General features: G+C 40.3%; 2 protein-coding genes across 9 annotated transcripts in view; one reads left to right on the top strand and one right to left on the bottom strand.

The window, feature by feature from the left end:
* Positions 1-1,833, top strand: part of LOC134539471 (uncharacterized) — a 56,316-nt gene extending 54,483 nt beyond the window's left edge. For all 7 annotated transcript variants that reach the window (XM_063381535.1, XM_063381538.1, XM_063381539.1 and 4 more), the window contains one exon: positions 22-1,833. In XM_063381535.1, coding sequence (XP_063237605.1) covers positions 22-423 — 402 coding nt within the window. In that variant the 3' untranslated portion in view covers positions 424-1,833. The remainder of the gene's footprint in view (positions 1-21) is intronic.
* Positions 1,834-3,128: 1,295 nt separating this feature from the next.
* Positions 3,129-22,989, bottom strand: part of LOC134539470 (DNA-dependent protein kinase catalytic subunit-like) — a 99,077-nt gene continuing 79,216 nt past the window's right edge. The window contains exons 43-53 of one of the 2 annotated variants that reach the window (XM_063381532.1): positions 22,301-22,443; positions 21,351-21,508; positions 17,047-17,264; positions 15,501-15,803; positions 15,119-15,326; positions 13,930-14,237; positions 13,071-13,235; positions 11,090-11,370; positions 9,705-9,881; positions 8,564-8,757; positions 3,129-3,540 (exon numbers count right to left, since the gene is read on the bottom strand). In XM_063381532.1, the coding sequence (XP_063237602.1) occupies positions 3,463-3,540; positions 8,564-8,757; positions 9,705-9,881; positions 11,090-11,370; positions 13,071-13,235; positions 13,930-14,237; positions 15,119-15,326; positions 15,501-15,803; positions 17,047-17,264; positions 21,351-21,508; positions 22,301-22,443 (2,233 nt within the window). In that variant the 3' untranslated portion in view covers positions 3,129-3,462. Of the gene's footprint in view, positions 3,541-8,563; positions 8,758-9,704; positions 9,882-11,089; positions 11,371-13,070; positions 13,236-13,929; positions 14,238-15,118; positions 15,327-15,500; positions 15,804-17,046; positions 17,265-21,350; positions 21,581-22,300; positions 22,444-22,989 lie in introns of both variants that reach the window. The other variant, XM_063381531.1, reaches the window with a different exon arrangement.

Consider the following 22,989-nt stretch of genomic DNA (forward strand, 5'->3'; position numbering starts at 1 on the left):
TGGAGACGCTGGTGTGCGCAGGGACCGGCGTCGGGCAGCGTCCCGAGCGTCCAGCCAGTAGCGCGCCAGCCGCCGCCCCAGGTCTACCACCCGCCCCCGCCCGCGACCGTCACGCTCCGCGCCTCGCCGCCCGTGCGCGAGGACCCCCACCCCGTGTTCGAGTCGCAGCCGGCCGCCACCCGCGCCACCGGCCCCAGGATGCGCGGCGACCAGAAGTGGCCGCCCGTCGAGTACAAGGCGCGCGCCGAGGAGGAGAACGCAGCGCGCCAAGCCCTGGCCAAGGGCCCCGCGTTCAGGCCGCGCAAGGTCAACAAGGACTACACCACCTTCTTTGCGAAGAACGCGCTGACGGCCACCTACCCGGGCTACCGCGCCCCGCCCGGCACCCAGCACTACGCGGAGGAGGGCACGTCGGACCTGTAGGCCCCCCCCCCTACCACCCCTACCGCCCCACCCCCTCCCGCCGCCACTCACCGTCGGTACGCGACTCCACGCCTCAGGGAAGTCCGTCTGTCGACAACCCGAAATTTAAAGGACAATCACGAACAAACAATAGGTCAAACCGACATGTTTAAAAAAAATTTAGGCATACTAAACAAACAAAAAAAAAATATATTTTTATATGTATTAATTTGGCTTATTTTCCATAAATTTAATTGTAGAAATGTGTTTTTTTTATAATCATCCTACAATAAAATAACTTTTGCAAATTAAACATGCGTAGGAAATTACCAAATTAAAAAAAAATGCATGCATGTTTATTTGTGTGTGTGTGTGTGTGCAGAAATGTACACACGAGAAACAACTTTCTGTCTTGTTTTCTACTGACGTGAGTCCGTACCTCCCTGGCCGGCGGAAAGAGGGCGGGGAAAATGCTCTTGGAGTCCCAGGCATGCTGAAAATAATCTCGTTTCTGAGGACCAAATTGGCATGTTTTCAAAATTAAGGTATAGTTCCTAAACGACCACCTCTGCAAATTAATGGAATTATAACTGTAAATAGTATAAATGGTAATTTGTTTTTTTGGAACATTATTAGACACAACGAAGCCTGGGTGAAAGGTAGATTGGACAATAGGTTTTTTTTGATAGTTTTTTTTACTACATGTTCATAATTTTTGAATGTGAGCCAATGCTGTGATTTTTTTCCACATGTAGCTAGAATATAATTAATACAGTTTTTAAAGCTTGTGTCCTTCAGAAAATAAACCAAGACCTTTTATCTCCTTGAAAATAGTTTCTGAATGTGTTAATAAAGTATGTAATGAGTTTAAATGTTGTACAAATGCATTACTATACATAAGTTACTTACTGCACTGGTTGTATTTTTGTTAAAAATAAATGTTAATGCATTTTTTTGGGCTTAGTTGTTACTTAATAATAATAACTAAAAATATGCTTCAAATTTATTAATATAAAAGTAAACACAAATTTTATTGATAACTGTAAGGGTAAACTGTTGACAATCCAATGGCATTGATAAAAATCATGTCTGTAAATAATATCACTGCCAAAAAAAAAAAAAACTTGTGTAAAAGTTGCTTGCTTAACTAAGTTACTGCTTTTTTATTTTGCATTAACTTATGTCTGTCATTAGTATGCAGAAAGATAACAACACCATACTATATAGAAGATAAATGTCCATTAAGAGCTTAATCAATTCTTTTGTCAAGCACAAAATGAGAAATATTACCATGTACTGTGACAGTATAGGAAAATGTGAGCAATTGTGATCATATTATATTTATTATGTATTATTGTTGACTGTTTGTTATTGTTTATGTTTATATGTACTGTAAGCTTAAAAATAAAAACTACTTTAAAGAAAAAAAAACTGTAGCTACATGTTTATTCAAACCGAGTGCAAGTTCAACAGTCAAGAGACCAGATGAAAATATGTGCGCCATTAATGCTTCTTCCCCAAAACCAAATGCGGTAAATGAATGACTGAGAGCAACAAGTCTTGTTGAAATGGTGGTGGTTTGAGATCACGAGTGACGAGATGAGAGCGGAAAATTGCTGTTATAAACTCAAGTGTCCTGAGAAAACTCTCCGGCTCGCGGCAACGTCCACCGAGTTTCAGAATATGATTCCTCTTGGTGGAAAGCAAAAATGATCTGACCACTCAATCACTCCTGCCATGATAAATGCAGTAAAAAAAGTTGCAGTTATCCACAGTTTATTTTTTTTATTAAATTGACAACGAACACGGGTAAATGCCACATTAATTTGAGAAAACTGCTGTACGATTTATTTTAGAAACAGAAAGGAAACCAAATTGGTAAAAAATATTATAAGTCTTACTTCAGCAAAATTTCTTATAATCTTAAAAGTAAAATTGTGGTTTCTAGGTTGGCATTAAATTGAAAAGCATAATAGGAAGGCCAATATAAATTTTGTATTATTATTATGTAATGATAAAGCACTGGTGAAATAAAATTAAAAAGTCAATAAATAACTTGACATCTCTACTAGTAGGTATGGATCCAGTTGGTAATCTTTCATGTAAAAACTCTCCATATTTTCTTTATTATAATTTCATACCCTTTACAATTGAATGCATCAGGGAGAATTACTAGCCAAACGATACTATAATAAGAACAATATGGGGAAACTGGTAAGAACTACGCAAGACAAGTACAGCCAGTGTGGAGCGTACCTACGTTTTTAAGTGCATGAAGCTACATAGTTACAGTAGTGGTATCTAGAGGCGTGGAGTGGAAAGTTGCTTCAAGTAATTCAGTTTATTGTCTCGCAACTTGGCAATGTTAACTGGCCAGAGTTTCCCACAGTGTTCTATTAAGATATTTGCTAAAGGAGGTACAGCTATTTGCTTCCGGCAGCTACTGACTTGGCGCAAGGTTACGGATGATTAGAACTCTAACAACTGTACTAAATAAAGTCTATGCTCAAGACCATGGCTCGATCCCCCAAACAGATTAGGGATATTTGGGATTTTTTCAACTGAAACACAACTGTTTGCAGAGTTGTACGTTCACTTGTATTTGGCAGATGGCACAGAGAAACCACTGAAGAATACTCCTGCCAAGTCGAATAACTCCACATTCAAACACTGACGGGGTAAAGCTTTTGGGTCCACCACAAAAGAATACCACTTTACAAGTTGAAAAATGAACACATTTATGATTTTTATATTCTATAAATCCAGCAATACATGTACCTATATCTACTGTACAATATACTAATCTAAAATACCCTGAAACATGTTTTCACAGCAAAATATTGCATTTAAAAATTTATTAGGACAATATAAAAAGTAGAAACAAATTTTGAAAAAAAATTTAAACATACTTCGATAATCAGCATCAGCCTTTTGTAGACTAGCAGTTTCGACAAGTATCAAAAATAAAATTGGTAGGACACAACAAACGAACCATCGCACTGACAAAGCACAGGACATGTGCTTGCAGTGTGTTGGACTGTACGTCGCAGTTGGGCAGAGCTAAAGCCAGGGCTGCCAACCGGCCCAGGTCTTTCCTAAGATGTGGTAGTCGGTGGCTTGGTCCAGTAAGCAGTACACCTAGAACACATTTCAAAATAATTTGAAGAAAAATTCTAGTATTCCACATACAACTGCATTCCGTTTTGGCCAGAAGTAGAAGCTTCATACAGTGCAACCTTACCTCGTATCACATTTATGTTCACTATGCTACCACTTTACTACTTTCATGAACTGTAACAAAACAAGGTTGCATAGCAAGAAAATTTTCTGTTTCAAACAAACCTTACACAGCAAGCTAACTCTTATTTGTGTTTTTTCCTTGTGTTGAAAAGCATAATTTGAACACCTGAGGCCACCTACAAACAGTTTATCTGGAAATGTTTGCCACGTAACATCTATTACAATGTAAATTGTGTTGCATGATTAACTGCACTGATTTGACATTGTCTAGATTTCTGGGGAACATAGCAAACAGAATGGTGAAAAATTCACCATGTAGTATGTAGATTCAAGTTCAGTAAAACAAGTCAAGATACTTAATCTCCACCTGTGAAACAGTTTCTTGAAGAATATTCAGTTGCGTATCAAAATGTGAGAGGTTTACGAACCAAATCTATTGAATTTCAGGAAAACCTAATTAGTTCACATTTTGATATTATTTGTTTAACAGAAACATGGTTTAACAAAAATAATATAAACTCTCACTATTTTACAGACCGTTATTTAGTTTTTAGAGACGATAGAAACTCACAACTGACAATGAAGAATAGAGGCGGAGGTGTCTTATCTGCCATCAATAAGCATAAATTCTTATCAGTGCATCCTTTGTATGATTACGTTTTCCCCGGCATCCAAGCTGTTCTGGTTAAAAATAAAACTAACGCCTACGAAATCATTAATACTTGGTACTATCTACTTACCTCCAGATATCACACCTAATATTTACCGGAATTATTTTGAAGCCTTGGAAGATAAACTGCTAGTTTGTTGTGATGATATATTGATTCTTGGTGATTTTAATGTGCCTGGCATTGACTGGTCTAATTCTAATCCTAATAACATTATACACTCACATGTCAAATCTAAAGCCAGTTACCTACTGAATTTCACATCCAGTCTTGGTTTATCACAATTTAATTGTACCCAACCAGCTATAAATCTCTTAGATCTGTGTCTTTCTAATCTTCCTCATTGTTTGGTATCACATTCTGCTGATATCCTTATCAAAGAAGATATATTCCATCCCGCTTTAAATATTAACATCATGTTAGAAACATGTCATAATAATATTAATCCCTCTTCTGTGTTCAGAAATTACAAAAAAGGGAATTATCTTGGTCTTTACAACTCTATTAATGACTGTGACTGGTCATACTTTTATAGTTCTACTGATGTTAATGATCTCGTGGATCAACTAACAACTTGTATTTCTGAAAAAATTGATACTTATATACCTCTTTCTATTAAAAAAAATCTAAATATCCTCTTTGGTTTTCCAACGAATTAATACGTGCTCTTAAATCTAAAAAACATTTCCACAAGTTGTACAAAAGAAACAATAATCTATTCTACTATGCAAAGTTCTCTCATTGTAGAAAATCTGTGAAATCTCTAATTAAACGCGACAAAATCCACTGGACTCAATCGACAAACAACAATATCAAGAAAAACCCTAAAAGTTTCTGGAGATATGTTAAATTAATGAAAGATGGTTATTATGAACAACTTTCTCTTAAAGTAAATGGTGATATATCAAATGATCCGAATGTGGTAACGAATGTGTTTGCTCAGTATTTCTCAAAATTAGACGTCTCAAACTACAGGCCAATATCATTACTTAATGGGTTCTCCAAAATTTTTGAAAAAATTATAGCTAAATTTTTAAATTTTCAACTTAGTAATACTCTCACCAATAATCAACATGGTTTCAGGTCTGGTATGTCTACTACCACTAATCTTCTTACCTTTCTTAATCCTGTATATAATATAGTTACTAATAGGGATCAGGCCGATGCCTGTTACTTCGACTTGGCTAAAGCCTTTGATACTGTAAACCATTCCTTACTTCTTATTAAATTATCCCATTTTGGTCTCTGTGGAAACTATATCAATTGGTTCTCAAGCTACCTATCCAACAGAAGTTTTTTTGTATCGATCAACAATCATAGATCTTCTCAGTACAATGCGTGTTCTGGTGTTCCCCAGGGAGGTACTCTTTCACCTCTTCTTTTTAATATATTTATTAATGACATTACACAAGTACTTTGCTACTCTACTGGAATTCTTTTTGCTGATGACCTAAAAATTTATAAAATTATTTATTCCTTAGAGGATTGTGAATTATTACAAGAAGATATTATTAAAGTTAATAATTGGTGTCTAAGAAACTTGGTCAAACTCAACAAAGATAAAACCAAGGTTATATCGTTCACTAGGAAATACCATCCGATTAAATATTCATACAAATTAGCTAATTCTATCATCTCTCAAGCCCACTACACAAAGGATCTCGGTATCATTCTTGATTCAAAACTGTATTTCCATAAACATGTAGATTACATATATTCCTATGCACGAAGAACTCTAGCGCTTATAAAATTTATTACTTCTTATGCAACCAACCAGTGGCGAGGCGTGAGGTTTACATGAGGGGAAGCAATAACTCCGTTCACACCAAAACATGATGAGGTTGGGGGGGGGGGGGGGTCTGGGGGCCCTTCGCCGGGAAAATATGGATTTCAAGGTACAAAATGGTGCTATTTAAGTAGTTTTCTTAACTGAACATTGACTATTCCACAGGTAGAAAAATTGACATTTTTTTTAAATACATTATTTTTTTAAATAATGATTGACTTACATTATTCTGATAGTAAAATACCTACTCTACATTACTTATATACTAAGTGGGAGTGTAGTATCATCGTACGCCCACAAATCCCCCACGCACTGCCAGCCAACAGCCCGCGGGAGAGATGCGCGCGCCCCGAGAGACGACCGCCGACTGAAACGCGACATCGCCACCTGCCGTGCCGAACTGTACCGGACATAGCCGAAGCAGTCGGCGGAAAAATCCCACCGTCTGCTTCGGCCATGTTCGCTCCAGTTCGGCAAGAAAGCGTTACCTTCGTAGCTTCTACCACGTATTTTTCCAGCCAATCCCCTCCCTGAACCTTTGTACCATGCCACCCCCCTTCCGAAAGGAAACTTCTGCGGCAGCCTTCCTGCTGAAAGCGATCCTACCAGCGCTTCTAAACCTAGCAACGCTTCTAAAACAGCATGTTTTTGTGTCAACGAGTTCTTTTTTTATAGCGCACAGCGCACAGTATTGGGTCCCAAGAAGATAGTGTAAAAAATACATACACCTAACTGCACGAGCCAAAGTAAAATACTATTCTGAATAAAATATTTATTTAAATATACAATGTCTGGAAACTGCCTGGGCAAGCACTGCTTGCCTTGCTTGCCCTGACGAGACGCCACTGCAACCAACTCAGACTCACTTATCTCTCTTTACATGGCACTTATAAGATCAAAATTAGAATACGGTTCTGTTATCTGGAATGGTATCAACTTAACAGATACTGAAAAAATCGAAAGTATTCAAAATAAAGTTATAGATTTAATTATTACAAGGAACCTCCCACGCCCCAATTGGACACCTCTGGTAGACCGTAGGGCCTATCTTGATGCTATTTTTGTTCATAATTGTTACATTCATAAATTCAGATGCCCTTATCTCCTTGAAAATACTGCCTCAAGAATTCCTCAATTCAATTCTCGCTTACGCTCTACTCTGTGTACTCTTATTACTAATAATGATATTATTTATAGACTTATAACAAATTACAATAATATATATTTGAATTCCAACAGTGTTTGATTATATATATTCTGATTTATGTCTGTCATAGCTATATTATTTTTCCTTCAATCTCTCTTAACATTTAATAATATGATTTTACCTATATGTTTTATGTGTTATGTGTAATGGTTCTTTAACCTTTGTTAGTGTTTTGTTTGTTTTGTTATTATCACTGCTAGTGTGTGGTACTCTTGCTCTCGTTTGCTGGCCATCTGTAGATGTTTTCCTCCCATGGTACCGACGGAGGTGGGAGTCCATACACTGGTAGTGATAACTGTGTTCCTGCTATTGCATGTAGTGCCCACCACTAAAGTCTACGACTGTTGAAGAGCATGTGACAAATTCAAATCAATAAATAAAAAATAAAAAAATTTGTAATAATAAAAACCACCATCTTTATACTACAATTAGCCTATATAAATACTCTAGACTTATAAAACCCATATTAAAAATTCTAGTTCAGGCATTGTACTTATATAGGTAGTCCGTGAAAGACCACACTTTTTTTTTTTTGGATCAGATAGAGCATGTGTGTGTGTGCCTGAGTAAACGTCAATTGTTTTTAACATTAGTTCGAGCAATTTGTTTATTGCCGTCAGTCTTCTGTATACGCACAAACACACACACATGCTCGCTTACTGCTTGCTTGCCCCCTTATACTCTTGGCGCGCCGTGAGAGACAGTGAGCAGTAGTACCTCGCGCTTCTCTCTCTCTCTCTCTCTCTCTCCCGGTAAGCACAGTCCCCCCCACTCTTCTCCTTTTTCTTAGAGCATGCTTATCATTGGTTAACTATTTTAATTAATTACTAATTAAGTAATTACCTATGGGTCAGATCAAAAAAAATGGCAAAGACTTCCTGTCGCAGAAATTTATTCTCTATCTGATCCAAAAAAAAAAAAAAAAAAAGGTGAGGTCTTTCACGGACACCCTGCATATACGCATCTCACAGTTTCCCACCCCAAACTCCTCTCTGGTTGCAGGGGCGTAGCCAGGAGGGGGGGTGTTTTGGGTGTCCAAACACCCCCCGAAATATTTAAGTCGGGACAAATATTTATGTTATTTAAATCCAATATTTTAACTACGAAAGTGCTTAAATAGCACCAATTTGCACATTAAAATCAAATTTTTTTTCCGGGGGAGCCCCACCCTAGTACGGGGGCAGGGTATAAGTAAACACCCCACGAAAAAGAAATCCTGGCTACGCTCCTCTCTGGTTGGTCCGCCGACCGCTCCAGTACCTGGTCCTCGGGCGACAGGCGGTCGCCGGCCATGCGCGCCCGCACGTTGTGGGCGGGGTCGCCCTTCGCGACGGCCGCGAAACACTCGCTGCTCCCCCCGCGGCCGCGGAGCTCTTCCAGGGTGACGGCGGCCGGGTTGGCTCCCTGCAGCTTCCTGCGCGCCAGCTGCACCTTCTGGCGCGGGTACCACTTCTCTGCGCACACACGCTCCGTTCACATCATCCCCTCCGTCTCCGAACCACTTTCTCCTAATTCCTCATCACAGCTCGCCATAACTCACTAAAGTATTATTATACTGCAGTGCTGTAGATAACAGGATGATTTCGAACCACAAATAAAAATGCACTAAATATTTCAATTCTAAATACACATACTAAAACTGTATTGAAATATTTGATTTCGCCCTCCCTTGTAAATTATTCTGGATCCACCCTTGGTGCTAGCACACATCACGCTGCGCAGGCAGAAGAGAGCACGGCTCCATCTGTGCCAGCCGTGCCACTGCACGAACTTTACCCACAGTGTCGAAGGAGTGAATGGGGGGAAGGTAAATGAATGAACCTGTATTTGCCGCAGAAGAAGGTGGAAACACAAATTTCGGGGGGAGGGGGGAAACCCAATACGCATGAGGCTGGAATCGAACACAAAACCTCAAGAATGCGAATATGGCAAGATCATATGCCCTCCTATCCTGATGCATTTATGCTTAATTAACAATTAATTAATTAATTTGACATGCCTATCAACAGTTGAGAAGTAGGCGCCTTACAAAAATATGATTGGTACATAATCTTGAAAATAAACGATGACAGTTCCTAAATATGAATCAAGATAAACATAAGGATATGGCTACTACAACCGACTAGGTAACTACTGGAAAACACATGTTTATAAGAGCATGTAAAATATAGTATTTGTGTTCATAAAAGGAAACTAATTTTTTTTAAACAATTGTCCTGTTTTCTATTAAAGAAAAAAAAAAACTGTAATATTTATTAAACTGATGAGTCTATGTATGCAACATTGTTATTTTTATTTAAAAAGGACACAGTAACAGTTGCTTACGAATATTAAAAGCTGGAGTTCAATGATACTAAAAGTGAATGAATGTGTGAAAACAGAGGAAAGTTTCAGGACTGACCTTCATCTGCCTGTCGCTGGTCGCCACTCGCACCTGACAGGTGGCTGCCCTGCTTCTTCGCACAATCCAGCCAATCGAGCGATGGCTCCTGGACGAACACCTCCATCGTCGCCAGCAACACGTCGTGGTTGCAGCGCACCGCACGCAGCACGCAAACCATCGTTTCGTAAAAAACACCTGTTACACAATTACAATTTTTACATTGCTCGAAATTTTTACCATGAGAAATTGCTAGCAACGAATATGAATAATTCCTTTCAAACACTTTTGGAAATTTTTTGTAACAAATAATAACATTTAAATGCTACCAACATCAGCATAAAAAACACTTGTTACATGATTACAATTTTACATTGCTCAAAAATTTTCATGAGAAATTGCTAGCAATGAACATAAATAACACCTTTCAAACACTCTTGGAAATTTTTTTTTTTTTTTAACAAATAATAAAATTTAAATGCTACCGACATCAGCATTTGCAATCAGATTTTTGTGTTGTGCAGTTATATGATGGGAATTGTGTCCACCATTGATTTTATTGTTTCACCTAAAAAAACCTAATCATATTTTCAAAAAAAAAAATACCAAACACGAATGGCATTCTTATTACCACACATCACATAAAGTGTAAACCAGGGATTTCAAATCGTACATGCAAAAAAAATTACGGCCACATTTGTATATCTGTCAGGCATAGGGCAGCAACTACAGAAAAAATTAAAATTGGCCTGGTAGATGTCATAAAATTGAGATTTACTAGCATTAAAAATTATCTTGCTGAGCTGTCATTCACACAAAATGAAAATGGTGATGATAAGTTTTTTTTCTAATTTATGAAACTCATTCTTGGTACACTTGTCGGGAAGGATTTCCCATTGACTGCTAAACATTCATTTGTATTTTTTTAAAATTTAAAACTGAATCAATAAGAGATGCACCATAAACCAATTTAATTTAATTTTTCTGTTCCATGCACTTTGGTAAAATTTTTTGTCAAGAAATAACGACATTACTTGAATTTCAAACATTGAAGGATTACTTTTTTTTTAACGGTTTGAATAGAGTTTTGGTTAAACGCTAATTAATTCCGTTACATAACTTGCACTTCGATACTATATGGAGTGTTAAATTGCATTTCAGTGCCATGGGTGTTCTGACAAGCTTTTCGTGTTATTTTGGTTAAATCGCAAATATGTTTTGTGAATAATGTTCGCAGGCTTCCACGACCATTTTCTGAAGTAGCTGGGCTTCTGGGTTGTAGCCGTGTCCTTGGCAAATCATGATCAGCCAAGGACACTGCTACAACCCAGAAGCCCAGCTACTTCAATGTGTTTTGTGTCTTGAACGACTCGGGAACCTTGCGGCCGTGTGCTCGTGGGGCTCACCGCTCAGCTCGAAGGGCCGCATGAGGCCGACGAGGCGCGGCGTGAGGCGGAAGGGCACCAGTTCGGGCACGGGCAGGAACTGCGTGGCCGTGCCGAAGGCGTGGCCGTAGTCGATGCCAACGCAGCGGGCGTCGCGCAGGGACACGAGGCAGTTGCCCGGGTGGCGGTCCCCCACGCCCAGCAGCCACTGGCACGCGCACGCCGCCGCGTAGCTCGCCGCCAGGTTGTGGCGCAGCGCGAAGAACGCCTCCGGGGAGATGCTCAGCGACTCCAGGGAACGCCTGGAAGACCGCCACCACTGGCGATGTACCAACGTACCGTATCTACCACAACATCTCCCGACCGTCCCCACTAGCGATGTACCAACGTACCGTATCTACCACAACATCTCCCGACCGTCCCCACTGGCGATGTACCAACGTACCGTATCTACCACAACATCTCCCGACCATCTCCACTGGCGATGTACCAACGTGCCGTATCTACCACAACATCTCCCGACCATCTCCACTGGCGATGTACCAACGTACCGTATCTACCACAACATCTCCCGACCATCTCCACTGGCGATGTACCAACGTACCGTATCTACCACAACATCTCCCGACCATCTCCACTGGCGATGTACCAACGTGCCGTATCTACCACAACATCTCCCGACCATCTCCACTGGCGATGTACCAACGTACCGTATCTACCACAACATCTCCCGACCATCTCCACTGGCGATGTACCAACGTACCGTATCTACCACAACATCTCCCGACCGTCTACACTAGCGATGTACCAACGTGCCGTATCTACCACAACATCTCCCGACCATCTCCACTGGCGATGTACCAACGTACCGTATCTACCACAACATCTCCCGACCATCTCCACTGGCGATGTACCAACGTACCGTATCTACCACAACATCTCCCGACCGTCTACACTAGCGATGTACCAACGTACCGTATCTACCACAACATCTCCCGACCGTCTCCACTAGCGATGTACCAACGTACCGTATCTACCACAACATCTCCCGACCATCTCCACTAGTGATGTACCAACGTACCGTATCTACCACAACATCTCCCGACTGTTTCTACTAGTGATGTACCAACGTACCGTATATACCACATCTCCTGACTATTTCCACTGGTGATGTACCAACGAGCCGTATCTACCACAACATCTCCCGACCGTTTCCACCGGCGATGTACCAACGTACCGTATTTACCAGGAAATACTACCACTCTGAACATAATGCGACCCCCGACTTTTTGATATTAGTTTATGAAAAATTACTTTATGGGGTAAAAATCACAATTCGAACACTCATAAATTAAAAATTACTTTAACTAGTTAATTTATACCATGTTTACCAGCATCTTTCCTGGTGCCACTTTTCTGTCAGTAGAGTGATTTGCATTGCCTTTCTTTTTGAAACAGCAAGCAGCAATTAGAAGAAAAAAAAAGGCAGCAATTATAAAGAAAAGTTTTATGACTGTTAATAAGCCATTCGTCAGAGAGTAAAAAAATGCTGTTATATATGATTAATCGCCAGGAAAGTTAAGAGGGGGAGGGGGGTGCCTTGGCTTCCGCGTCAAGAATTATCGCAAGATATGCGAATAGTGGGGCAGATTGCGCCGGACTGTAGTCTATCAGCCTAACAGCGGCGTTGTGAGGGAGAGGGGTATTCAGGCGCTGGCCCCATGTTTACATGCACTGGCGGCTGACTTCTTTGAAGAAGGCATCGAGAATCTTTTTTTTTATGATATGACAAGTGCCTCAATCATTTTGGCGATTATATAGAAAAATAAGTAGGACTCTGCTGAACTTTTGGTGGTAAAATTTTTATGTTACGTTAATTTGTCTATTTTTATAGCCCATCGGAGGTAAAAAAAAAAAGCCCTAGTATCTTAAACATTCGATTTGATATTTGTTTTGCATTAAAAAAAAAACAAACTAGTATTCGCACAGGCCTATGACATACCGCAAAATATCCAAAGGCAGCTGGGCGACAAGTGCTGAGAACTTATCAACAGTCTGTTCCCTGGTGTATCTGCTGTACGCTGCAACGTAGTCCGCTGAACGAGCCGGGAAACTGGTTCTGGAATTCCCGCATATCCACCTGTTGTACGACTGTCTTATTTGTTCCCTGCCAACACAACGAAAAACAAAGCTACGTCAGGATGTTCATTGTTACGAATGCAATCACACTTCCTGTTCATGCTAACATTCGAGACTTAAAAGCAGATGATACAAAAAACTGTAATCAAGTTGTTTTTTTTTCTTCCTTCTGCAGATGCTATTGAAGAATCAACTTTATAGATCATTAAATTACTACAAAGTAAAAAAAAAAAATGTTAATTTCAGCATGTGGCAAATTTTTTGAACAGATTGAAAGGATAAACTAATCAACTAATCATTACTTTCCAGAAAGTTCAATTAATAATAATTAACTATGGCAATGGTCAGTGGTGATGAATTACTGCTAAAAAAATTCATAGTTATTCAAGTTGTTTTCCATTGCCACCGTTGCATTCCACCGTCCTGTGTTGTCCTACGTTTGTAAAAATTTTTTGTTGATTTACGTTAGGCAATGGCAAAATTTTAATTTAAGTTTACACAGCGGTAACTATCACCCGTTTACGCCCAATGGCGGATCCAGGATTTTGGTTTGGGAGGAGCTTGACCCAGCTGAGGCTAGGCTTTATCAAGGCAAACACTAGAACAATAGTGGACCCAGATGCTTTTGGAGGAGGCTTGAGCCCCTTAGCCCCCCCTCTGGATCCGCTACTGTTTACACCAATTGTAACGTTAAAACCCAAAAAATTTGTTTAGGAGCTCACACGCTGTGTGCCTCCTCCTGAGTCACGGCCCTCTTGAAGAGGGCGTCGAGCGTGAGGGTGTCGTCCAGCCACTGGATGAGCCCCACGCGGCTGCTGAGCGGCACCACGGCATACGTGCCCACGCACAGGCCGCGCTCGCGGCACGGCGCGTCGCGCTCCAGGGTCTCGCCCATCAGCCGCAGCAGCTGCGTCACGCGCTGGTCCTGGCGCAGGTCCTCCCCGAACTTCACCAGGAAGCCGTGCTCCCGCGCGTCGCTGCCGTTCACGGTGAGACGCACGGGCCTGCGCAGCGACTGTTGCACCCGTACCTGCGCACATCGACCACCGCCCCCTTTCTCGGCTGCACGAAGCACATCCCGTACGATATGCAACGACAAGGATCGACATATGGTCGCAGGCAACACCGGCAGGTGCGATGGTGCTACCATCGGTTAGCGGAGCGGGAAGTTCGTGCTCGCAATATTGCATAGAACATAACATACGGTCTGAGTAGCTAAACAATCATCCTTACATTTGGCGTAGCTGTGTTCATAATGTTAGGGGGGGGGGACAAATAATGATTTTGATGTCATGTAAACCCATTCCCCTCTTACTAAGACGGGGGGGGGGGGGGGGGGGGGGGGGTCCGGTGGTCCTCCACAGGAAAAATTTTGATTTTAAAAGTGCAAAATAGCGCTTTTTTTTTTATTAGCAGTTTTTGTATCTAACCATTGGATACATTGATGTTAAAATTATTATTGTTTCCTTAAGATAAAATTTGATGAGTGAAGAAATTACAAATAAAGTTAGGCAGAATAATATTATAAAATAAAAATATGGTCTAGAAAGTTGTGGAGGACATTCCTCTCCACCCAAAAAGTTCAGGGGGACACATCCCCCCTGTCCCCCTCCGGTTCCTACGCCACTGATCCTTACACACCTACAAGGTACCTCAAAATCAGTTGATACATGCACATTACTAAATACGTCCAAGCAACACACACACACACACACAGGAAAAGAATCCACTCTAGACGTATTACAAGCTGATTTGAAAATTTAAAATCCCACTGTTCACACAAGGAAAAAAACAATAGGATATTCCACTTTCACAAACTGCACAAAAGGGAATAAAATCATGTTCTTCAGAAGAAATCGATCAAATTGAATCCCCTTACGTAACTTTGAATACACACCAACGCATACTTACGGTTTTCCCAAAACTGATGACTTTGGCGTGCAAGTGAGGCAAAGGTCGCTTGTCCCCGGTGTACTGGCCCGGCACTTCGATCTCATCCGTGAACTTCGACGCCTGGAACTCACCGAGCCACGGGGAGAAGTCGGAGAGGTTGGTACTATTCTTCAACTTCTCGCCGGACACCTGGATTTCCAGTTTCTTCAAACGTTCCAACGCATCCCTAGGGGAAAAAAAAAAAAAAAACCCTGCAAAGATAACACTGTTAAACACAATAAACACTGATCCGAATCCAGAATGCAAACATGATACAGAAATACTTTGCAGCTCTGGTTTCTTCTTAAAAATATATTTAATTCGCAGATGATTTGAACTAACTAACGGTTGATCTACAAACCTAACGTTTCTGCTATTGACCCTGGAACCATCAGCGCCGGTGATGCGCACGAGCGTCTCTCGGTACTTCTCCAGATCGAACAGCTTGCCGTGAAGCCTCGGCCGTCCGTCTCCCGACGAGAACGACTCCTTCAAGGCTACCCGCAGCATCTCGCGGAACTTGGCGGGATCGAACGGGGACTCCTGCAGACACGCCTGCAGGGCTTTCAAGTGGTACTCCAAGATGAGTTTCGGTGGCGCGAGGCAGGTGAGCGCTTCCACGAACGTTTCCAGGAGCCGGTTTCCCTGCAGAATCTTGCTCAGCCTGCCGCGGGAACGGGGAAAAAAAAAACCAAAGATTAGGAAAAAAAAAACCCATAAAATTACGATCAGAAATAACTGATTAGATGACACAAAAAAAAAGAAGTCAAAATTCATAAAAATATACGTCACCAATATTAAATAATCATTCAGACGCGACTCGCTATTACAAATAGACTGGTTTAAGGTCAAGTCAATTTTTTCAAACCACTATTGCAGAATGAGAAAAGAAAATATAATATGGTATGGTTATCTGAAATTTCACATTAACCTGCAAAAGAGTCACCCCTTCACATGGGTTGCACCCTTAATTTTATCAAAAAAATCTAACATTTTCACCACGAGGGTCGCCCTGGAATATGAGTCGCGCCATATAATTGTCTCCAGTAGAATACAAGTGAAGTCTTTATGGTCCGTGTCTCAGCTTATTGATGCGTAAGAAACATGGCACTGATGTCCTTCTTATTTATATATTTTCCAACAAACTTAGCATTGAAAAAAATGATATTGCCATATAGGGTATACAAGAACACTATAATAATAAAGAAAAACAGTATAATGTAACTAAATGCAGGCAAATCAATTTGTAGGTAATTAAATCCACATATTGTAAAATCAGTACACCTAATGCATTACAATATAAGGAATACCCACGTAGCTCCATGAACATTTCATTAAGCTAAAAAGGTCAAGTTCTTGAAATGCCAACCTGTCACGTGGGAGCACCAGCCGATAGAACAGCTGTGCAACTTTGACATCATTGTACGACCTGAGAAAAATATTAGATTAGTAGCTGCCCGACCCGGCTTCGCACGGTTGCATTAATGGGGGGTAGGGGGGGGGGGGAAATGAGACCAAATCTCTTATTTACAGTTATAATAAATGAAATAAAATGAAAATTAATTAATTTTGACAAAACCTTAATGCAACAATACACGCAACGTTGTCACGGAGACGAAGTACCCACCGTTTCCACGGGCTTAAACACAAATCAACATTGATAATCAGTTTATTATTATTAATTATGAATTACTAAGACCATTAATCGAAATAAAAACTATGCTATCTCTCGATTTGGAAAAAAATTACACATGAATACCAATTTTCATCGAAAATCGGTTTGACTTGGCTGAAGAGTCCACTGGAAACAAACATCAGGATACTGGATTTATATATATATTAAGATTCGTGAATGATTTGATGTTCGATTCTAAATTTTTGGTCGTAGTTTTGAAAAGCCAACCCACCTGAGGACGAGGGCGCGGGCGCGACGGCCCTCCTCGTCGTCGCTGAAGGCGTACTTGTCGCGGCTGATGCCGAAGGGGAAGACGACGGCCTGCGGGTAGGACCGTGCCAGGCGGAGCGCAACGTCCTCCAGCGCGCCGGGCACGCCGTCGGCCGCGTCCAGGCACGCCAGGATCTGGCCCGCCCAGCCCAGGAACATCCACTCCGGCACGGCCGCGCTCTGGCGACACACGCCGCACGCCGGCCCGTCTCCCACCACTGCCCCTCGTGGAGTTGCTATTTCAGCACACACACTCACACACCACTGCTGGTTCAGGCTAGTTGTCACGTAAATGTAAAAAATTGGTTGTCTGTAAAGTCGGTTTACGGAAGATAGTTTAACGTGACGTCATGACAAAAAAATGATGAAATGATTGCATACTTTTATGGATAAAATTGAAATAATTTTTATTTTAATAACAAAAGAATAAATACTTGAAATTATACTAGTAATCAGATTTTTAAAATGCAAGAATAATCAACCTTTATTGCCGAAATTGTTGTTGTAATAAGCAATGAAAACCACATTAACTTTTCACTTCACTTTATAAACAGTCGAGTGGAAGAGAGATCGAAGCCGGCGTTCATCGATTTATTAGACGTCACGTCAAAAAACCTCAGGAATTGACAGAGAAAAAACTATGCACGCATAAACACACGGAAGACGAGCGGATAACAGCTGATGTCAAGTGTTAGATGCTGAGAAAAATAAAACAAAAAAAAAAAAAATTCCGAATTCAGGCAGAAAAATGTCAGCACAGACGAACAAAATAGGCTGACAAGACAAGTTTCAACAAGAACAACAAATACAAGTCGCAACTGTTTCATCATACAAAGCCTGCTGATTCCTTGAGTGCTGTTGCCACCGTGTCTTCCTAATTACAGTAGAACCCCGTTATAATGTTCCTGCATATAATGTTTTCCTGCTTATAATGTCATATTTTTAAAGTCCCAATATTTCCCCCATAAGGACAATGTATTTATTTCCTGCATATAACGTTCATAAATAGTGTAATTTCCTGCTTACAATGTTTGCTTTCTAACATTCAATAAATGGGGAAAAATGTTTTAAAACCAATTATGTATTCCAACACTTACAATAAAGAGTTTCCTTTATGTATGTTTATGTTTACAATCACTGCCATACAATACATGAAGTTTGTTAAAATACAATTTTATGCAATATACTGAAGGTACACAATGTTCATAGTTACATGTCAGTTGGCACCCTTAGTCAACTCTTCTCTTCCTTGCCATTCCAGTGGGTATTCAGATGCACGTACATAGTCCTACGATATTTAAGTTGCCAACCATTGAGCGAGGGCATAACTAAAAGTGTTTTCTATTGCTTACAAATAATTTATTTTTTCATTCATACGTAGGAACCCCAAATTAAACATTTTCAGGTGGTTAAGGAGTAGACGTTCTTACTCTTAATGTTGTCATCATGAATCATGAGACAATTTTACAAAAAATGTGGCAGTGTATCTTTAAAGACAAACAAAATTTAACCAGGGAACAAGATAAAGTTGAAAAATTGTTTGCTTGTTTCAGAAAATTCATGTATCAATTATACTATCTTTGGTTTCAACATTAAAGTTGTTTACATAGCTTGGTGAGTCCATTGGTACAAAGCTCGAACATTGTTAAGTGCTAAATTGAGATTTCCTGCTTATAACGTTTTCCTGCTTATAACGTTTTCCTGCTTATAATGTTTTTTTTTTGTGCTCCCTTGAAAAACATTATAACAGGGTTCTACTGTACTTGTTTAGTTCCCTTTTGCCTCACTTTGCCGTCTGGGGTTTGTTCTTTTTGTACTTACTGTTCATGCTATAACTGTCTCTGGCTACTGTGTTCTTCCGTGCTATCATTTTTATGACTAAATACATTCCACAAAATTCTCTGTATTGTCCAAACGTGAATGATATGGCATGTTATCCATTTATTTATATTGTACATGTATACATCTTTATCGTACAGTCCTGAGTATTCCTGAGCATATCCCAGCAATGGTGTATGTCCAAGATATGTTAAATGAATCTTCCCCGATGCAAGAATCATTTAAATAATGTATTGACCTGAAAGGGTTGAATGCTGCAAGTTTATGCACAGCTTCTTAAGGCAATGGGACATTCGAGAATACAAGCTCTGAACCAATTAGATACTGTCTTGCCCATAAATTAGTGATGCCATGGAGTTGGGTTTGCCACATGAGCTTGACGAATTTGCAAGCACAGCCACCAAAAAAATCCAACCATTAAAATTAACTGCAACATAGCAAGGTGCACACTCACTACCCATTTACCATAGAAACACCTCTCAAACCTGCATTTAGGAGGAGAACAATTTTTTTTTTTTTTTTGGATGGAGAAACAAATTTATTTGTATGCAAAACTTGATTAATCAATTTTCAAACTCATCTTATTAGTGCTGTTCACTCAAAAATGATGTAATTATTATTATTGTTTTAGCTTTATGTACATGTATATTTGTACTATTTGTATTTAACGAATGTTAAATGTTACTGATATATGTCATCTCCCATATCACTGTGTAAAAAATGTTTTGTATCATTTATTACTTGCTGTATCGCTGTACTATTGCACGAAAACAACAACTAGCACAAGTGCACCTCTAGAATCTCAATTATTCTAAACCGTCAATATAGAGAGAGGAATACAGAACTTTACTTTAATAGCACTAATTAGAAACCTAGTAATGTCCAAGTGTTTCCTATGTCACTATACTATATTTGTATAACTCAAATGTGTATTAACTTAACATGTTTATTTATATTTATTTATATCTACGCCTTAAGGCCTTGGATGGTAGGCGTGATACAACTAACACAAATACATAAATAACAAAGGCAGAACGATACTAAAGACAAAACAATTGACAATTAACACACACAAAAAGAAAAGAACAACTACAAACAATAATTATAGCTACAGATTGTAAAGTCTAGTCTAGCTTTGGAACACAGGGATATATGGCCAGAACCTGGCAAGGACTGGGGTTTACGTGAATGGAGTAGTTTAGGTATTTAAGCAAGGTTAAGTACAATAATCAAAAAACAATGATTTTAGACAAAACGGGCTTCAAAGGTAAGCCGGCTACACCGTGTAACGATCCCATTAAACAACGCAGTTGACGTGAATTAAAAGCAGTGTCAAATATTACAATTCAAACTGTTTACATTTTTACAAACTTCTGCAAAGTGCAGTTATAAGTGTTACAATGACAAAACTACTGCAAAGTGCAGTTATATTTAAAGAAAATTGTTACATAATTAAGAAAAGATCAAATACGTGTGACGATGTCTCAGGGGAAGATAGTTACCAATAAAAAACTAAGTTTCCAGTGAAGTTACGTTAAAACATTAATCCAAACCGAATAATTTTGAAGGTGGCGGCCGAAAGGGAATTTAGACAAACCAATTTAGAAATGTATGACTCTACATAAATCAAGGGCCACCGCCTCACACACACAACTCAAACCAACTTACATGTTTCCCCTGAGGTCGCACACACACGTAGGTCTAACTGAACCTGATCGACTACATGCTCGTAGATTACAACAGCTGACAACCGAGCCTGGCAAAAATCAAGGAAGAAAGAGGCTCCTGACCAAATTGCAGCTCCTTTTATAACATCGCGCCGCAGCGCGCGCATATGCGCCAATCAAGGAGGGAGGGGGTGAACAAGTAGACATAGAACAACCACTAGGAGGGGGTGGGTGGGAAAGGAGGGAGAAGGAGGAGGGGAGCGGAGTGCCGGAGGCCGATGCGGCGCGCACAGTTCAAACCGCTACAAGATAACGAAAGATTAAAAATGAAAAATTAAAATTAAGAAAAATAGTTTATACAACGTAATATTACTATTATATCCTATATTAAAAAAAATTTAAAACTGAGATGGTCGGTTAATAATGTTCGCAGGCTTTCACGGCCATTGCCCGAAGTAGCTCGGGTTCTGGGTTGTAGCCGCGTCCTCGGCGAATAATTCATCCGACGTGGTAACAGTAGGTAACTAACTGCTCCCTGATGATGGCGACTGCAATGCCGACCGAAACGTCGGTGAATTATTTGCCACGGACACTGCTACAACCAAGAAGCCGAGCTACTCGAGATGGTAGGTTTTTTTTTAAAAATATTTATTTTACTATCAGTTGGAGGGAAATAACTACTATACTTTTTGTAATTTGAAGTAGTAGTTCGGTATAGAATTGGAAACAGAGCCAAAAGGGAACGGGCCGTGCCACTCACCTCCGTGACGAAGGTGTGCCTGTGCACGGAGCCCAGGCCCGGGACGCGCAGCACGCACGCGAACAGCTGCCGTGCCTCCCGGGAGCCGAGCTTCATGGCCCGCAGGATGGACTGCACCACGTGGCGGTCCAGTTCCCCGCCCACGCCTGTCTTCACCACTGCGCCAACAACACGGCAGGCCGCGTCCTCACGTGGTCCCGCCGAGGCGACCTGGCCTCTGGCCACGGAGGCTCAACACCAAAGTAATTTTAATTATCACCTCAAAAAATCAACCAATAATAAATGCATTCTTTCTTTTTACTGTTAAACTTTATGCTGAGGGGCACGACCACGAATCTGGGATGGTAACTGAAGCTTCCGACAGTTTTAAAAACAGCGCAGAGTTTCTATGTTACAAAAAAAAAAATTCTTAATTTAAGTAAGCGTTAGCATGTTTCAATCACTTGCCCACCTCCATAACATTTGCCAAATTAGTAATTTTAATCAGGTGGTAAACGTAGTGCACGATGAAATGCACACTGCAATGTCTAAGGTTGGTCCTGTCTGTACCAACCCCTGCTAGAAAATGGCAAACACCGAACTGAAACGAGAAAACTGGCAGAAAAGATAAACTCCGAACGAACACAAAAAATTCCGGCAGCGGAGTAATGCCACCTGGCCGCTAGGGTCTACACACAGAATCCGCCAACTACTGTGCGAGAAAATCTTCAATAATATGAAACAGGTTAAGGTGGGCACTTTAACTAATTGTTCGTGATTATATTCAAACAAATTATTTAAATTAAATTTGCAAAAAACTGTAAATAATATTTGATAATTAAATAGTATGCAATTTTTCATGAATGTTTTCTTATGACGTTATCACGTAAAATTATGGTCCGTAAACAGACTTTACAGACAATCCCCCCCCTTTTTTTAAATAGCCAATGAGACAAAAACAAACTAATTACCATCAGATCTGCAGTACTGCGCAATGTTGAGGTACGCCTCCGCCATTTCTTCCCCTTGTTGTCGCTCCGCCAAGCCCCCAACGGCCTTCTCCAGGCAGCTCAGTCCGAAAGATCCCAATTTTTTCATGACTGCATCGGCACCACTACAATCATGCGTAATTGGAAAACTAATAATAATCATGGCTCTTCAAATACAATAACAGTTCAATAACAAGCTCTAAAATACTCAGGTGAAGCCCTTTCAAAACATTTCTTAACAGAGGAAAATACTCACACCTATTAACTGCAAATGGTAAATTTCTTACAAAACAGTAAAATCAACTGTTACAAACTTCTATGTAATGTTCCTCAGTTTCAGTTGATTTGCGGGAAAGAAACTAGTGATGTGTCAGTCCCGATTCTCAGTTCTCCAGATTTCAGCAAATTAAACCAAGAACCGTAAGTATAATCCCGGTACCATCAGTAAAACAGAAAGCTTAACAGCTAAGCTTTTCCCGTGGTATATTGCAGGCACAGTCATACAGACAGGTCTGGCAGCTTCCTATCCTTTGCCTTGGCGTGTCTCATCGGCTTAGTGAAGCTCGCGGCGGACTGAGAACTAACGGCGCTCGTAGTAGTTGAACCCATCATTAACAATGTGTTAAATGGGATTTTAGTATATTATATAATATAATTGCTGATTCCATCTC

The sequence above is a fragment of the Bacillus rossius genome, chromosome 15, assembly GCF_032445375.1.
Source record: "Bacillus rossius redtenbacheri isolate Brsri chromosome 15, Brsri_v3, whole genome shotgun sequence".
Taxonomy (NCBI): domain Eukaryota; kingdom Metazoa; phylum Arthropoda; class Insecta; order Phasmatodea; family Bacillidae; genus Bacillus; species Bacillus rossius.